At 59.5% G+C, this 16193-nt stretch overlaps 1 protein-coding gene and 1 long non-coding RNA gene across 3 annotated transcripts; one reads left to right on the plus strand and one right to left on the minus strand.

Annotated features, from left to right (window-relative positions):
• Positions 1–1644: 1644 nt before the first annotated feature.
• LIMD2 (LIM domain containing 2) lies at positions 1645–12789 on the minus strand. 2 transcript variants are annotated; one of them, XM_068212016.1, is made up of 5 exons: positions 12723–12789; positions 5206–5342; positions 3432–3476; positions 2849–2988; positions 1645–2368 (listed from the first exon to the last, which is right to left on the minus strand). In XM_068212016.1, exons 2-5 carry the CDS (start codon positions 5245–5247, stop codon positions 2209–2211), a joined length of 387 nt encoding a protein of 128 aa, XP_068068117.1. In that variant the 5' UTR covers positions 5248–5342; positions 12723–12789; the 3' UTR covers positions 1645–2208. The 2 variants fall into 2 exon arrangements, with proteins under 2 accessions (XP_068068117.1, XP_068068116.1); XM_068212015.1 differs by lacking the exon at positions 12723–12789 and adding an exon at positions 7856–8014.
• On the plus strand, positions 7600–11027 carry LOC137486601 (uncharacterized). The gene is made up of 2 exons (XR_011005759.1): positions 7600–7709; positions 10800–11027. It is a non-coding gene; the product is annotated as an uncharacterized lncRNA (long non-coding RNA).
• Positions 12790–16193: the final 3404 nt, after the last annotated feature.

The raw sequence follows: 16193 nt of genomic DNA on the forward strand, positions 1-16193 counted from the left end.
CTCTGTATTGCAGACAAGTGGGAGATACCATGAGCTCCCTTCCAGAAACGGAGCTTCCCAGCTGAAGTGGAGGAATCTGGATGGTCCTGCATTGCCTGTAACAGTGATTTGGGGAGAATGAGCTTTGCTGTCCCCGAGTAGGGCAGGAGAATGGGTAACCACATCTCCAAATGCTTTGAGGTTTGAGGTTTTTTTTCAACTGTGCAGCAGCCTGGGAGCTGAGGGGCTCGGGAAGTGAGGCCGGCGAGAGGCAGGAAGCGGAACCGAGGGCTCTGCTTTCATTTTCTGAGCCTCTGAAGAAGGAAGGGGCCCCAAGCCTGTAGCCTCACAGCCCCTCGGCAGGGCTGCTCAGGGGTGGTGTTTTTGGGGTGTAAATCTGCCCCCTGCGTGGTGGGGACAGTCAAAGCTCTTGGTGAGGCTGAAGCCCCCTGAGAGCCTTGCCGGGGTGGGTGCGCACAGTCCCCGTGGGGGCTGCGTGTCCCCAGGCCATGCCCGCCCAGGAGCCCTTTGCAAAGGAGAATTAACTTGTCCAACATCAGGCTCCTGTGGTCACTGAGCCGGTGCTGTCCCCAAAATCATTGCCACTGTGACCAGGAGACAGCTCCACTGTGGAGCTGCTGCCTGGCTGTGGGTGCACACCCTGAGCCCCACAAGGGCTGTACTGAGCAGGGGGAGCACCACAGAGACCAGGGTCTATTTGTGCCGTCTCTTCCTCCTCTGGACTACCCATCCCCATCTTTCTCCCTCTTTCATCCTTCTCTCCTGTTTCCATGGCTGTGTCTGGCTTCTCCCAGGCAGGACGTGCTCGGCAGAGCTGATGGGATCAGCCAGGGATGGAACAGGGGCTCTCGCTGTTGATAGCACAGGCTGTTTCTCTGTGTGGGGGCCCCGAAAAGCCCAATTCCTGTAGAATTTGAAAGACACGGGGTTCCTGAGCACAGCTGTACAAAGTGTGCCTGGAGGAATAAAACCAGACTCATGCACTTTCTCTGGTTTTCCTGCATTTGTGCCTCCAGCCTGGCAGGGCTTGCTGGGCTCATTCGTTTGTCTGGACTGTGCTATCCAAAGCAGGGGAGTGCGTGTGGGGTGGGTCCAAGGGAGGCCAGCCCAGCACTGATCCCGTCCTGCCCCTGGCACAGCCACTGAGGGACGGGCCACCATGGCCACTGATGCGGAGGGGACAGCGTGAGACACGCCAGGGCAAAGGGGTGGATCTAGTCCTGGGGGATCCCCAGCCTGGTGAATGCCTTTTGAGGGTGGTCTGGGCTCCATTTGGGAGCTGGTGGAAGGTTCCAGCTGGGCTGTGCAGCTCGCAGGGCAACACTGATGAGGAATTTGAAATCCTGGTTTGGTTCCCAAAAACTTGGGGGCTCCAGGGGGGTTTCTGGTCAGGGGCCTGCATCCTGGTCACCTCTGCTTAGTCCTCATGGTGTGCAGGATCCCTCTGAGCACTCCCCAAAGAAGAGAGGGCTGCCTCTTTCCCTCCCCTCCCCATCCCTCCCAGCCTCACTTACAGGTACCCAGAGGATTTCCTTGATCCTGCCTGGCCACAAGCTCTTTCCACACTGCCTGGGCAGTAAGAGGCAGACCTGACCACTATTCCCACCTCCCCAGGCCCTTGGGAACACAGGACGAGACAGGGAAGGCTGGGAAACCTTGTATTACAAAAATAAAGGCGCGCAGGTGAAGCTGCCGCGAGGCTCCAGCGCAGAACGTACCAGTGGAAGGCAAATATAAAAAACAGACAGTTAAACCGTGGCAGGGCAACATCCTTAAGGCTGAACCATCCCAGCTGAACTGAGCTGATGTAAACCAAGGACCCTCCTTACACAGAGCCCCAGCAATGCAGGGCTGGTGTGGCGGAGCTGGGAGCTCTGCAGTGGCTCACAAGCTGGATAAGCCCCCAGCTCATCCCTTTTCCATGGTGACAGGCCTGAAATGGATCAACAGGGCTGGGGGTCCCATGGGGGCAATTGCTTCTGCTCTGATCTCACAGGGGAGAGGGGCCTGCAAAGAGAGGGCTTCAGGTCTGGGGGCTGCACCCTGGTCACCTCTGCCCTGTCCTTACGGCCTGCAGGACCCCTCTGAGCACCCTCCAAAGAGGGGGCTCCCCCTCTCCCCTGCCCCAGGTCCTGCTCTACATCAGCTCAGTTAGCCCGGCTCAGCTCCTCCGGCTCCGCGGGGCTCCGGGAGCGGGGCTGGCCCCGCTCACGCCGACTTGGTCCCGCTCTCCACCTCCTTGTGCACCCACAGCTCCTTGTGCTGCTTGCGCCCGAAGCCTTCGTCGTAGTTGCCTTTACTCTTGAAGAGCTGCTGGAAGTGGGGCTTGCAGTAGAATTCCCCGTGGAGCGCAGCGTAGCTGCCCAGGCTGGGGAGGGAGGGCAGGGTTAGCCGGGCAGGGAGACTGAGCCGCAGCCTGGGGGAAGTGGGGGGGCTTGGGGACACCGGGACAGCAGAGGGGGCAACATTTAGGAGGGGACCCTTAGGGCCAACAGCTCCCTCCCACCAGCAGAGGCTGTTGGGGGCTGCTGTGAGTAGAGATGGAGGGCTCCCAGGGGAGCTCAGCCTCTGCTCTGAGTCCTCTAGAAGGAGGCTCTGGCTCAGCTCCGTGTTCCCCTGGGGCTGCTCTCAAGGGGAAGCATCTCTAACCCCAACCCTGCCATACCAGGTAGGATTCAGCTGCGACTTGGGCCCAGGTGTGCAGGTAAAACTTTGTTTTGCTGTGATGGGTGGGCTGGGGGTCTTTGGCTACTGGCCAAGCGAGGGGCTGTGATGGGGGAGGGCACCATTTGGGCACTATTTGGGAGGGTCTTGGCACCTGTTCCACCACGGGGACAGCCCGGCTCACCTGAGCTTGGTGTGGCAGTGCTTGCAGCAGAAGCAGGAGTTGTGGAAGACAAATTTATCGGCCACCAGCCGCTCCATGGGATACACGGTTTTCTGGCAGGCAGTGCACATCTCCTTCACCTGCGCCTTCAGGCTGAAGGACTGGCCAAGGGAAGAGCAAAGGGAGACAGGGGATGAGGAAGGAGTTTGGGACAACCTACATCCCTCCACTGCCCTCTTCCCTGCCCTCCACGCACCAGAGCACTGGGGAGCAGGAAGCAGCCCCACATCCCTCACCCTCCCTGGGCCACTCCACTGATACTGGGCTGGATTGGAGCTTGGCTCGTGGGCTTTTGGCCCTTCCAACCTTTGCCAAGAATCAGCAGGATGTGGCCCTGGCACAGAGAAGATGCCCCTGGATCCCTGTGGCTGCCCCTGGATCCCTGGAAGAGTCCCAGGCCAGGCTGGACACTGGGGCTTGGAGCAGCCTGGGACAGTGGAAGGTGCCCCTGCCCAGGGCATGGGTGGCACTGGATGGGCTCTGAGGTCCATTCCACTCCAGGCCACTCTGGGATGATTCTATGGTGTAGAAAAAGCAAAGGCACCTTGGAGCGCTGCACTGTGCTGCCTCCTGAGCTGGTTTTGGCCTCCTAAAAAGGGAAGGACAAAGCAAAATGAGAGTTTGCCACAAGACCCTGACAAAACCCCTCTGCGACCTGCACCTGCAAACCATCACCTGTGGCTCATGCACATCTGCTCCGAGATGCTGCTCCTGCCCCTTGGAGCAGGGCAATTAACTCCTCTTGCTGGAGGTGCACAGGGCTCGGGCAATGCTGCCCCGTGGGTGCTTGCCCGGGCTCAGGGGGCAGTGGCCCGTTCCCACTGGCCACAGCTGGGTGCCCCTCGCTGTCCCGGAGCCTCTTGAGGCAGAGGTTTTGTTTCCAGTTCCTCTGTCAGCCCCTCACGCCGGGGCTGTGCAGGAAACGAAGGAGGCCCTGGGGTGTGGGGAGGGCACAGGGGCAGCAGGGCACGGGCAGAGCGCTCTGAGCTCGGGGGCAGGCGCTGCTCAGCCCTGCGGCACCAGGGCACAGACCCTGGTGAGCAGCCTCTACCTGTGCCCCAGGCTCCAGGGCAGGGTCTCTCTGCACCGTGCCCCATCTGCAGCTGCAACAGCTCACCCCTTCCAAACCCTCCCTCACCAATGCACATCCTGCACCCTCCCCAGGGCAACTGCACGGGCACCAGCTGGGTCCCTGAGAGCCACCCCGGGAGTTTCACCCTTCTTGGCACTGATGGAAGTGCTCCCTCCTTCCCAAAGTCGGGATCCAAGGGGCAGTGGCACTCCAGCAAGGTGACCAGTCAGGGCTGGCTCATCCCCCTCACACTTTGTTCCCAAGGTCGGGGCAGTGTGACCCCAGGGCATCCCCCCAGGATGTCACCCTGCTGTCCCTGTCCTTCCTCTGGCTGCAGTTCGGCTCTGCCTGCCCAGCACTGCTCCTCTCTGCCCCCAGGCTGATCCTCACCCTGCTCCCCCCCGGTTCCTCCTGCCTTGTCCTTCCCCATCGTTTCTCCTTTGTATTTTTGGAAACAGTTTGTGTAAGGGACGCACAGGAAGCTCTCCCCTCGCCGAGCTGCCTCCTCAGAGGTTTCCCAGCTGCTCTCACTGACTGAGGTCAGGGACGTGATTTTCCCCTCAGTCCCACGAGGCTGGAAGCAGGAGCCAAAGTCAACAGCGGGACGTGGGCAGCGAGGAGGCTGCGGCCGTGTAAAACCAGTTGCATCCCTTGGCACTGGCAGAACACCCGCAGGTGCTCTCCTGGGGTTAGGATTTAATATGCTGTTTCCAGCTGACCAGAGCTGAGGAAAATCTGCCTCTCTGAGCTGATACATCCGTTCCCAAGGCTACAGCAATCCACTGCTCGTCACTTCTCGGCAGCCTCCTGGCCCGGTCAGGCACGCTCTCCATTCCATATCTGATAGATCTTCCCTCGGGAAGGGCCGTATCCTGTCCCAGCAGGAGATGTTCTTGAACCTTTATGTTTTTCCATCTCCAATCACTCCAGCCCTAAGCAGCTCGAAAGCTCTCAATTGTGATCAGGGAAAGCCATGGAAACACAAACAAACAGACAGCAGCCCGAGACAGCGCGGGGTGAGAGCTCTGGATGGAGCAGAGCCTGAGGCTGGCGTCCAGTGTGCTCAGCAAACAGCACCTTCTGCTGGAACATTCCTGTCCCCAGTTCTGTTGTTTGAGTAGCTGTGACTGTGCCTTTGATCACCCTAAAATGTCAGGTCAGGAACACAGCTTCTGTGGAGAACCCTGCCCCCCCCAGAACCCAGACCCAGCCAAAATTCCCATACAAACCCCAGGAGGCCACGTACATGAGCTGGGGCTGGGCTGGCGGCTCCCGTGGCCTGGAACATGCTTCCTTTCCCCTCTCTGTCTATTTAATCCTGAGCTCCAAGTCCGCGGGTCGACGCTGCCTGCGGAAGTGTCAAACACAGACCTCTTGCAGCACCTGGAAAGGAAATGTCATCAGGAGTGGGGCTGGTTTCATCACCAAAGCCAGCAGCTGTGCAGGAGCTGCTGTGTGCCCAAAGCTCCCTCCAGGGTCAGATCAGCCCCCTGGGCTGGGGCTGCCTGAGGGAGCCGAGAGATTGAGGACAGGAGATGCAGGGCTGGAATACCGCAATAGCAGCTGGAGGGTTTGGGGCTCTGAACAGCTGGAAGGCGCTGTGATGGTCTCTACTCCAAACCCACGCGTGGAAGCACCTGCCAGGCGATGACCACTGGCAGCAAGGCTGACCCCAAGCCAGGGCAGCAAAACCAGCACCTCGTGTTTCACTAATGCAGCCGCTAAAGGACTGGTGTTGCTGGAGGAAGGACTCTGGTTTTGGTCTAATTTGAGCCCAGAAAAGCCTTGCTGATCACAGCTCAGCAGAGTGAGTGAGGGGGATTTTGTCTTCTCGAGGAGCACATGTTGCCTTTAGGCTGAGCCCCGTGTGATGTGCCGAGTGCCTGGCAGGATGAGGCTGACAGGGCTGGGACCCACACAGGAGAAAAACACCAGCATTGCAAATCACTCCTTTCGGTAAAAAAGAGCTAAAAAGGCACTGACAGCTCCTCAGGGGGTTTTCCCCACTGAACTTTACCTTCAAAACACCCGTGAAAGATGAGCCCTGGTTTGAATACAGAGGACAGAGTGTGGGGTTGAGTGAACGCTGCCAAGGGAGGAGCAGAGCAGCGAAAAGGAGGGTGAAGGGGTGGCTCTGCAATGATGGGGATGAGCTGGAGGCTGGAAAACCAGCACCTGCCTCTGCCTGGGGCTGCTTTCCTCTCCTACTGAACCCCCTTGGCCTCATATTGCCACCCCAAAAACCTTCCGGCTGCCCAAGGACTGGGCTAGACACTGAGAAAGCCCCAGGGCAGAGACATGTCAGGGTGGAGGGCTTGGGGCAGGGGCATCTCCTCAGTGCCCACCTCACAGGGACATCTGCAAACACGTCCTCAGTTTTTGGGGGCTCTTTGGCTGCCAAACCCCCAGCAGCCGACAGCAGGCTTGAGTTACATCCAGCGAAGCACCTAAAATTCGTGGCTGCTCTCAAAGACCTTTTCCCCAGGTCCTGGGCCCTTGGTGGGTGCCCCTCACAGCCCTGGGGCTGCACAGCCCTGGTTGCAAATGTTTCACAGCCTCAGCTGAGGCCCAGCCCTGCTCTATCAAAATCATTTCCCGTCTCTCTGCGGTTTGGTTGTTATTTCCTGCTCCCCGAGCTTGCTCGCAGGCAGCTGCTGCTGAACCCAGCATCTGCCGGGGGCCAGGGCGCACCCCACAGCCCCTCCCTGCCCCCATTCCCTGGGACAGGACCTTCTCTTGGTGCCTCCGGGGTCTGTCGGGTCCAACAGCCCAGCACCGACCCTGCAGGGAACACGGGGGACCCAGAAAACCTGGTGTCCCCACGCCACTCTCGCCTCTAACACAGCCGCACAACCCTGCCCCTTCCCACCTGCCTTTCACCTTCACCCCAGCCTTTGCTGCAGGTATTTGTCCTCCCCCTTCCCTCGCAGCTCATCTTTCTGCCCAACCCCAGCCCCCTTCCTTCCCTCGGTTTTTCCAGACCCTCCACCAGAAGCTGCTCTAGTGGAAGGCGTCCCTGCACATGGCACGGGGGTGGAACGAGATCATCTTTGAGGTCCCTTCAACCCGAACCATTCGGGGCTTCACTGATAAGCGCATTTTTACTTCCACCCACTATGTTTCTTTGCTCCAACCCCCTTTCCCTTCAATTCCCCCCATCATCCCAACCATTTCCCACCCAGCCCCTCTGCCCTCCGTGCACAGACCCTCTCGTGCCCGCGCTCTCCCGGCGGCGTTTCCAGCGAGCCCCTGGCTGCAGCTGCCCTTCAGGAGCTGCTGAACCTCCTTCCTGCTGCAGGGCAGGAGGCAAGAGCAGAGATCTCGAAGGGGAAGGGTGTGCTGAGGCGATAAGGGAACCAGAACAAGCGAGAAAGCGCAGGAGGGGATTCTTGGAGGCTCTCGGCTGCTGCCATTGCCCTTCCCAGCAGCACAGGTTGGGGCTGGGGCCCAAGGCAGCCGCCACCAGAGAGGGGGAACGTGGTCACGCTGCCACACTGATGTCACAAAGCCCTCACAAGGGCTCGGGGAGCCTCGGGGCTCGCTGGCTTTGAGGGGTGCAGCGGGCTGTGTGCCAAAGCCAGAAGCCGAGGCCGTGCCCCACACTGGAGGCTGGCACCATCACTGCTAGATCTGAACTGTTCCAGGTCCCTAAAGCCCTTAGCCGCTTTCACAGCCTGGGAAGAGCAGGAGCGAGGACTGTCCTCCTCTCCAGGTCATGCCAGCAGTTTCAGGTTTTGGGCTCAGGACAAGGTGAGAGCCTCTTTGCCTTCCAGCCTCTCTCCATCCTGCCCCTTGCAGCGACTCATGGCTCCAAGCAGGGAGGAGTTTGAGGGGAGGAAGGCAACGCTGCTCGATCACAGAGCTTTTCCCTAACAGCCTCCTGCACCCCCTCCCACCTTCCTGCCTGACCCTGGGGCAGATGGAGGGGAGAGGGAACATCTGGGGTGGCCCAAGGCAGTCCCCCGACCTCAACCTGCCTCTGAAGGATCAGGTTTCCTGCAGCCAGGAGGGGTGCAGGGAGCCTTTCCCCCTTCCCCTCTCCAGAGGGGCCACCAGGGCTGCCCCAGTCAGACCCAGCCCGTTCCCAGTGGCCCCAGCCCGGTGGGTTTGCGGCGCGGGGAAGGAGCAGGAGTGCAGCGGGCGAGGGGCCCCTCTCTGCCAGATGGTTCCCATTAGCAGCCCTGGAAGGGTTTGTTTACTGCAGGGATCACTGCTCCATTGCAGGAGGCTTTCCCAAAGGCAAAGCACGGGCGTGGGGGAGCCGAGCCCCCTTCCTCCTCCATCCTCGGAGGACGCGGAGTGCTCCCCAGAGCACGGCGAGGCACCTCGGGGAGGCTGTCAGGCCTTTCCCCCAGGAAATCCTGGGCTGAGCTGGTGGCTGTGGGGATGGATGTCCACGAGATCCTGTGCAGGACCAGTGAAACCCACACACAGGGCAGCGCTGAGCCTCCAGCTCCATGGCCACCACCCCTCTCAGCTGGCCAGTGTGGGGAAGAGGGCGACAGGAGCTGGAAGAGCCTGTCTCCTGAGCCTGGGAATCACCCAGCTCCCAAGGCTCAGTTTCTGCAGTCTCGGGCTCTCACAGTTCACCCACACCACGAAACCAAGTGTGGTGCACAACCAGCATCAAACAGGCCAGGCCAGAGCCAGGCGCAGCAGTGCCAGGGAAGGGGTGATGGAGCGAGCCCAGTGGCCACAGCTCCTGCTTTAGGCATGGAATCCCTTAATTCTGCTTCAGATCTTGGCTTTTGTACGGCTTTGAGCCAGCCACTTGACCTCACTGGTACTGGGGACCCAGGGCAGGTCCCTGCTGGCTTGGCACAGGGTGGAGGACTTCAGGGAGGAGAATCCAGACATTTCTGGGGACACCCCTACCCTGCTCGTGAGATTCCTGGGGAGTGGGCCTGACCCTGCCTCACCCCATGGCCAGGAGCCACCTTCCACCAGCCTGCTCTCCACTAATCCCCTTTTCCATCCACGTTCTGCCTCTTGAAAGGCTGCCAGTGGGCAGGAAATCTGCAGCCGAAATGCTGAGGGATGCTGACAAGGAATAGTTGTGGGGAGGAACAGGGCTGCCTTTGTCAGGGCAACAATGGGGGACCCACAGGAGTGAGGGGGAGCCCGAGGGAAGCCCCTGCCCACCCGCTCCCCTCTGCCACTTTCATCCCTGCCTCCCCTGAGGAGGAAGTGCACAGCTCTGGAAGCACCAGGGCCCGGGGGACTGGGCTGGTCCCTGCCCTGCCTCTCCGTGAGGGGCCCACAGGCCAGAAGGATGCTGCTGGGATTCACCTGCTTTCCAGAAGCAGAAACTGAGGCAGCCAATTCCTGGGATTGTGGCTGTGTTTAGTGGCATCCATTAAAAATCATGATCTGAAGGGAGTCTCTGCTCCCCGGGGATCTCCTCTCTTGCTGGGAGTTCGGATAGAGCAGAGAAGTACGGCAGAAATCCTGCCAGGAGGATGAGAAGAGGCTTTTCCAAGCAGAGACAAATTCTCAGCGGTGCCAGACAAAACCTGCAGGTTGAGAGGTTGAGGCTGGACATTAGACAGAAGTGCTTCACTGGGAGAAACTGTGGAAGCCCTGCAGAAGGGACTAGTGAGGTGCAATATCAACCTGCTCGGAACAAACAGAAGCTCATGGCCTCCCTGCCCTTGTCAGCTCTTCCCTAATCTCTCCCATAAACCTGCAAACATCACCTCCTGGTTCCCTACTCAAACGTACCTCCATTTACCATTAGACATTAGTTCTTCTCCACCATACATTTGCCTCTCAGTGGGATTCATAAAGAGTAACCACCTTCAGGAGAAGCAGATTCCTTTTAGCCTGTTCTCACCTGGTGGGCTCTCTGTTGCCGTGGCCACCGTGGTGGCCCGATGCAAACAGGTGAGCTGGCCTGGCAGCTCCACGCCTGGGAGATCTCAGACCTTGGTATTCTGATACAAAACTCCAGCACCCCTGAAAACCTCTGGCCTGATGTGTCCTTACACCCCTCCTTGCAGAAGAATCCAAGTGTCTTCCTTCCATTTTGCTCTCTTTCCCCTGTCCTTTTTCCTGTCTCCACCTAAAATAATCATTTCCTTGGGGCTCTACCACGAGGCCCTGTTGTTTCAGAAGTCATTTATCACATCTGAGGAAGACACTGAGCCAGCGTGACACAATCTGTGCTAAAACCACCCAGCATTTCATTCTGCTTCCCAACAGCACGCCTCTGACTACTCTTCCAGAACCTGTTCTAGCAACCAACCTCTCCTCGTACTCCAATTAACGGACCTGTAATTGCCTGTAATTTCCTCCTTCCTCTAACACAAGCTCTCAGTGCTGCCTTGGCCGATTTCCTCTGGTGGAATGTCACCTGTTACTCACCAGAGTCTGGACTGGCATTTCCTGTGGTGGAGTGCCCATCCCTGGAGGGGTTGAAGGCCCTGGGGAGGTGGCACTTGGGGACATGGTTTAGCGGTGGCCTTGGCAGCGCTGTGGGAATGGTTGGACACTATCATCTTTGAGAACTTTTCCAACCTGAAGGATTCTCTGATTCCATGGGGTGAGCCCATCTCTTGGGCCCCGAGAGACCCCACAAAAATATTTTGCTGTTTCACCACCTGCAGCTGCAGCAAGAGCAGGAGTGGGTCCAGCTCCAGGCACTTCAAAACACAGCACAACCCCTATCCATGGTCCCTGCCTCCACACAAGCCCTACAAAAGCCACTGTTTGCTGTCCAAATGCAGATTGTATAAGAAGAAAACACGACCAAAACCATATTGGTAGTTAAATCTCTCCAAATATCATTCTTTCTGAGCTGCCCCAGCTATTTTCAGCCTTCATCTCTACCGTTCCTTTTAGGATCTATGGTGTCGTAGAGCCCAGCATAGGATCTGGTTCTCTGAAATCCACAAGATTGCAGTGGAGCAATGAGTGTGCTGGGAAAAGTAATCCCTGGAGAGGCACATCAGAGGATGCTGAGGCATCTTGCCACTGAAAACCCCGAGCTGGACATATGGAGAGGGTTATGAGCACACCACAGGAGTGAGAAATATGTCTAAAGTGTGCTTAACATTGATATTGCAATAATCCTTTTGTCCAGATTTAATGTTTTCCATCCCAGGGCTTTTGCTAAGAGCAAGGTAAGCACTGCAACACCCCCAGATGGCAGATAAAAATGACCTAACTGGGAGGGAAAAGCAGAAATGTCTTGGGGGAACGTGGCAGCTGCCAGGCAAAACCCTGCAAGAGCTGAGGGTGGGAGAAAAGGAAAATGAAAACTTCATCACCCTCCAGGACCAGAGGAGTAGTTGAAGACTCCCAGGAGTTACCCACTGAAGGAAAGAGGAATTCCCCTCCCTAATGAGAAGTCTCCTGGGATTTTTGCTGACCAAAAAAGATCAGGAGCCTGGTTTTAAGCTGTATAAGAATGAAGGTGCATCCAACCACTTGGCAAAGCCCCAAGAGGTTGGTTCTGACAGACCCTCAGCTTGGAACTGGGAATTTCCTTCTTGCAGGACTCCCATTTAGAAAGGACATTAACACTGGGGCTGTTTCAGACTAAGCTTGGTCGATTGCCCTGCAATTATTTTGTAATCTACATTAATAATGCTGCAGATGTGCTACTCCTGGCCTTAAACACACGACAGCTCAGCTGAGGCACCAGATGTCTTCCCTGTGAGAGCCCTCACACGACGCCTTTGGTGGACAAAGCCCAGTTTTCAAGGCTGGATTATCAGCGTTTTTCCAAAACTGATACCCACACCATGAAAAAAAATCAGCAGAAAATTGATCATAAATATGATCTACAAGGTATCTTAGCTTGTTTGAAGTGATCCAAGGGGATTAGACAGATCAGCCTGGCTCAAAACACAGTAGTTACAGCACCAGACTGGGACTTGGGAAACCTGGGCTCGATTCCTAAATCTGCTGCTAATTTTGGGTGGCAGTGGATAAGTAATTTCATTTTTTCTGTTCCCTTTTTTCCCCCCTCCCCTCGATGAAAACAGAGCTGCTCTCCTTTGTGAAGCCCTGGGAGATCCCTGGCTGTTAAGGGCTATGTCAGAGCCCAGGGCATTTGTGTTGTTATTAAATCTCACAGCCACGCAACAGCCTCCCCAGGGAAGTGATGAAAGACCTGTCGCTGGAAAGGTTTAAATGCAGCTGGATGAGGCGGCAGGAGACAAACCATCGGGAATTGGCAGGCATTCACGAAGGGGGGGACAAGGGAGTCGGGATCTAACAGGTTTTTCTTCCATCTCTGCTCTTTCTGATCGGCTTAGCAAGACGGATCTGTCCAGCCGCCCTCCGGCACGTACTGCAGCACACAACAAAGAGGGAGCTACAGCCCAGACGGGGAGCGTGAGCCCCAAACACGCCCCCAAACACGCACCCCCGGAGCACACCCAGCCAGCACGGGCCTGCTCGCCCCACGGGCTACCGGCCCCTCGCCCGGGGCTCACTCGGGCACAGGGAGCTCTCCCCGCTCCGGGGCTCCGGTCGCTGCCCCGGCCCCGTTCCGAGCCCAAGGCTCCTCCCGAGGCCGAGCAGCTCCGGTGCTGCGGGGCGGCTCCTGGGCAGCGCAGCCGCTTGCCGGGGCTCTCCCCGCGCCTTCCTCGCCGCTCTCCATCCCTGCTCCCTGCTCCCTGCCCGCCTTGCCGCTCCGCTCCGCTCCGCTCCGGCTCTCCCCGCCCGGCGCGCTCGGGAGCCCCCGGTGCGGGCGAGCCCCTCACGGGGCCGGCATTGTCTCGCAGCCGCCTCCCGCCGCCCCCGAGCCGAGCTCACCGCCGAGCAGGAGGGTCCGCAGGCAGGGCGGGGTCGAGCCGAGCCGTGCCGTGCCGTGCCGAGCCGTGCCGTGCCGAGCCGTGCCGTGCCGAGCCGAGCCGTGCCGTGCCGAGCCGTGCCGAGCCGAGCCGTGCCGAGCCGAGCCGAGCCGAGCCGAGCCCGGGGCTCTGCTGCCCGTTCCCGCCGCAGAGGCCGCGGCCGTGGAGCGGAGCCGCTTCCTGCGCTCGCAGCGCCGGCTCCGAGCCCTTTTATCGCGGGGCCGCAGCAGCGATTGGCTCTCGGCGTCGAACCGGCTTCCAGCCGCTCGCTCCTTTGTGTGGAGCCAGCCTCTAACCCCAAACCTTCCCCGCTCCCTCGGCTCCCAGCTCTCTGTCCCTGCTCGCCCGCAGCCTCCCCGATCCGGGAGCGACCCTTCCGCTTTCTGGCACAGGGTGCAGTTACCCCCCAGCCCCGGTGATCAGCTATTCCAGCCTCTCTCCCAGGAGCTGCGTGTGCAGGCTGGCTCCGCTCCAAGCTCTGGACACGGCCTTGGGCTCTCTCCGCGTGGCACTCACCCACCCCGGTGAGGGATCCTGCAGCATCCCAAGGGATGCATCCCTCCAGCGTCTGCAAAAGCCACGTTTCCCACACCTCAACTCACTGCTTGCATGGGAAGGATCTTATCAGGCAGCAGCAGGAAAGGATTCCAGTGCTCCCCACTCCTCACCCTCCGGAGGGGCAAAAGTGCTCTGTGATGGTTTCAGAAATCCAGGGTTTACTCCCTGGAGAGCTGATGAGCCGAGCGTGGGAGCGGGGCTGTGCAAGGTGGGTGGTGGATCTGCCGGAGCAGGGTCCCGTGGCCCGAGCAAAAGCACTGCCTGCACTATAAAGGCAGCTTCCCATCGTGTTTGGAGGGCTGGGATTTCCCCAGGAGCAGGGCAAAACGTCAGAAATAAACATAAATATTAATAGTTAAAACCTGGAGGTTGTTTCACGCCAGCTGAGGAAGCCGGAATGGCCATGGGTCAGGAGAGAGGCAGCAATAACCTGTAGCTCTGAGGACTTTATCTTAAGCTCTCAAAGCCCTCCAATGGGCCATAAATGGAGGAAAATATACAATGGAGTGATGGGAATATCTTTGAAAATGATGATCCTGGAACAAATATTCTTGTCTGGCTCCTGAACACAGTGTGGTGCCACTGGAAAGAGCCAAATGCTGGCTGGAGGTGGCCCAAAGCCTGAGCCCAGCTGCAGACACAGGTGTTCTGTGTGCAGTTTGCCTGTAATTCCCTGTACAAAAAACACGATTGAGGAATTCACGGGAGTGATTACTGGACAAGGAGACAGCAGTGATGTGACTTACCACCTCTGTCACTCTGCGTTGCCCAAAGAGCATCTGTTCGAAACAGGCTCGCTGCCATAAATGAGGAATTCCACTCCAGATGTGAGCCAGCGGTGGGAGAGCCACAGGCAGCTGAGACCTGCGCGGAGCTCGGGGGCTGTGCGGAGCTCGGGGGCTGTGCAGAGAGCAGGGGCTATGCAGAGAGCAGGGGCTATGCAGAGAGCAGGGGCTGTGCAGAGCAGGGGCTGTGCAGAGAGCAGGGGCTGTGCAGAGAGCAGGGGCTGTGCAGAGCTCAGGGGATGTGCAGAGCTCGGGGGCTGTGCACAGGGCAGGGGCTGTGCAGAGAGCAGGGGCTGTGCAGAGAGCAGGGGCTGTGCAGATCTCGGGGGCTGTGCGGAGCTCGGGGGCTGTACAGAGAGCAGGGGCTGTACACAGGGCAGGGGCTGTGCAGAGCTCAGGGGATGTGCAGAGCAGGGGCTGTGCAGAGCAGGGGCTGTGCAGAGCAGGGGCTGTGCAGAGCTCAGGGGCTGTACACAGAGCAGGGGCTGTGCAGAGAGCAGGGGCTGTACAGAGCTCAGGGGCTGTACACAGAGCAGGGGCTGTGCAGAGAGCAGGGGCTGTGCAGAGCTCAGGGGCTGTACACAGGGCAGGGGCTGTGCAGAGCTCGGGGGCTGTGCGGAGCTCGGGGGTTGTGCAGAGAGCAGGGGCTATGCAGAGAGCAGGGGCTGTGCAGAGCAGGGGCTGTGCAGAGCAGGGGCTGTGCACAGAGCAGGGGCTGTACAGAGCTCGGGGGCTGTGCAGAGAGCAGGGGCTGTGCAGAGAGCAGGGGCTGTGCAGAGCTCAGGGGCTGTACAGAGCTCGGGGGCTGTACACAGGGCAGGGGCTGTGCAGAGCTCAGGGGCTGTGCAGAGCTCAGGGGCTGTACACAGGGCAGGGGCTGTGCAGAGCAGGGGCTGTACACAGAGCAGGGGCTGTGCAGAGAGCAGGGGCTGTGCAGAGAGCAGGGGCTGTACAGAGCAGGGGCTGTGCAGAGCTCAGGGGCTGTGCAGATGATGGGCTGTGCAGAGCTCAGGGGCTGTGCAGAGCTCGGGGGCTGTGCAGAGAGCAGGGGCTGTACAGAGCAGGGGCTGTGCAGAGCTCAGGGGCTGTGCAGAGCTCAGGGGCTGTACACAGGGCAGGGGCTGTGCAGAGCTCAGGGGCTGTGCAGAGCTCAGGGGCTGTGCAGAGCTCGGGGGCTGTGCAGAGCAGGGGCTGTACAGAGAGCAGGGGCTGTGCAGAGCTCAGGGGCTGTGCAGAGCTCGGGGGCTGTACACAGGGCAGGGGCTGTGCAGAGCTCAGGGGCTGTGCAGAGCTCAGGGGCTGTGCGGAGCTCGGGGGCTGTACACAGAGCAGGGGCTGTGCAGAGCAGGGGCTGTGCAGAGCTCGGGGGCTGTACACAGGGCAGGGGCTGTGCAGAGCAGGGGCTGTACAGAGAGCAGGGGCTGTACAGAGCTCAGGGGCTGTGCAGAGCAGGGGCTGTGCAGAGCAGGGGCTGTGCAGAGCTCAGGGGCTGTGCAGAGCTCGGGGGCTGTGCAGAGCTCGGGGGCTGTGCAGAGCTCGGGGGCTGTACACAGGGCAGGGGCTGTGCAGAGCAGGGGCTGTGCAGATCAGGGGCTGTGCAGATCAGGGGCTGTGCAGAGCTCAGGGGCTGTGCAGAGTTCGGGAGCTGTACAGAGCTCGGGGCTCGGAGCTGTGCAGAGCTCGGGGGCTGTGCAGAACAGGGGCTGTGCAGAGCTCGGGGGCTGTGCAGAGCAGGGGCTGTGCAGAGAGCAGGGGCTGTGCAGAGCTCGGGGGCTGTGCAGAGCTCGGGGGCTGTGCAGAGCTCAGGGGCTGTGCAGAGCTCGGGGGCTGTACAGAGCTCAGGGGCTGTACACAGGGCAGGGGCTGTACACAGGGCAGGGGCTGTACAGATCAGGGGCTGTGCAGAGCTCAGGGGCTGTACACAGGGCAGGGGCTGTGCAGAGCTCAGGGGCTGTGCAGAGCTCGGGGGCTGTGCAGAGCTCGGGGGCTGTGCAGATCTCGGGATCGCAGCCGGGCTCCGGCGGGGCGCGGGGACAGAGGAGCATCCCCGGGACCCCCGGGCCCGCCCGGGGCGCTGAGTCCTCCGCGCC

Source organism: Anomalospiza imberbis, chromosome 22 (genome assembly GCF_031753505.1).
Source record: "Anomalospiza imberbis isolate Cuckoo-Finch-1a 21T00152 chromosome 22, ASM3175350v1, whole genome shotgun sequence".
Taxonomy (NCBI): Eukaryota; Metazoa; Chordata; class Aves; order Passeriformes; family Viduidae; genus Anomalospiza; species Anomalospiza imberbis.

Excerpts from the sequence above, each read along its gene's own strand:
- LIMD2 (XM_068212016.1), bottom strand. The coding sequence starts at position 5,247 with ATGTTCCAGGCCACGGGAGCCGCCAGCCCAGCCCCAGCTCAT. Across the intron at positions 3,477-5,205 it reads CCAGCCCAGCCCCAGCTCAT|GAGGCCAAAACCAGCTCAGG; the intron begins GTACGTGGCCTC and ends TTCCCTTTTTAG. Across the intron at positions 2,989-3,431 it reads GCACAGTGCAGCGCTCCAAG|TCCTTCAGCCTGAAGGCGCA; the intron begins GTGCCTTTGCTT and ends TCCCTTGGCCAG.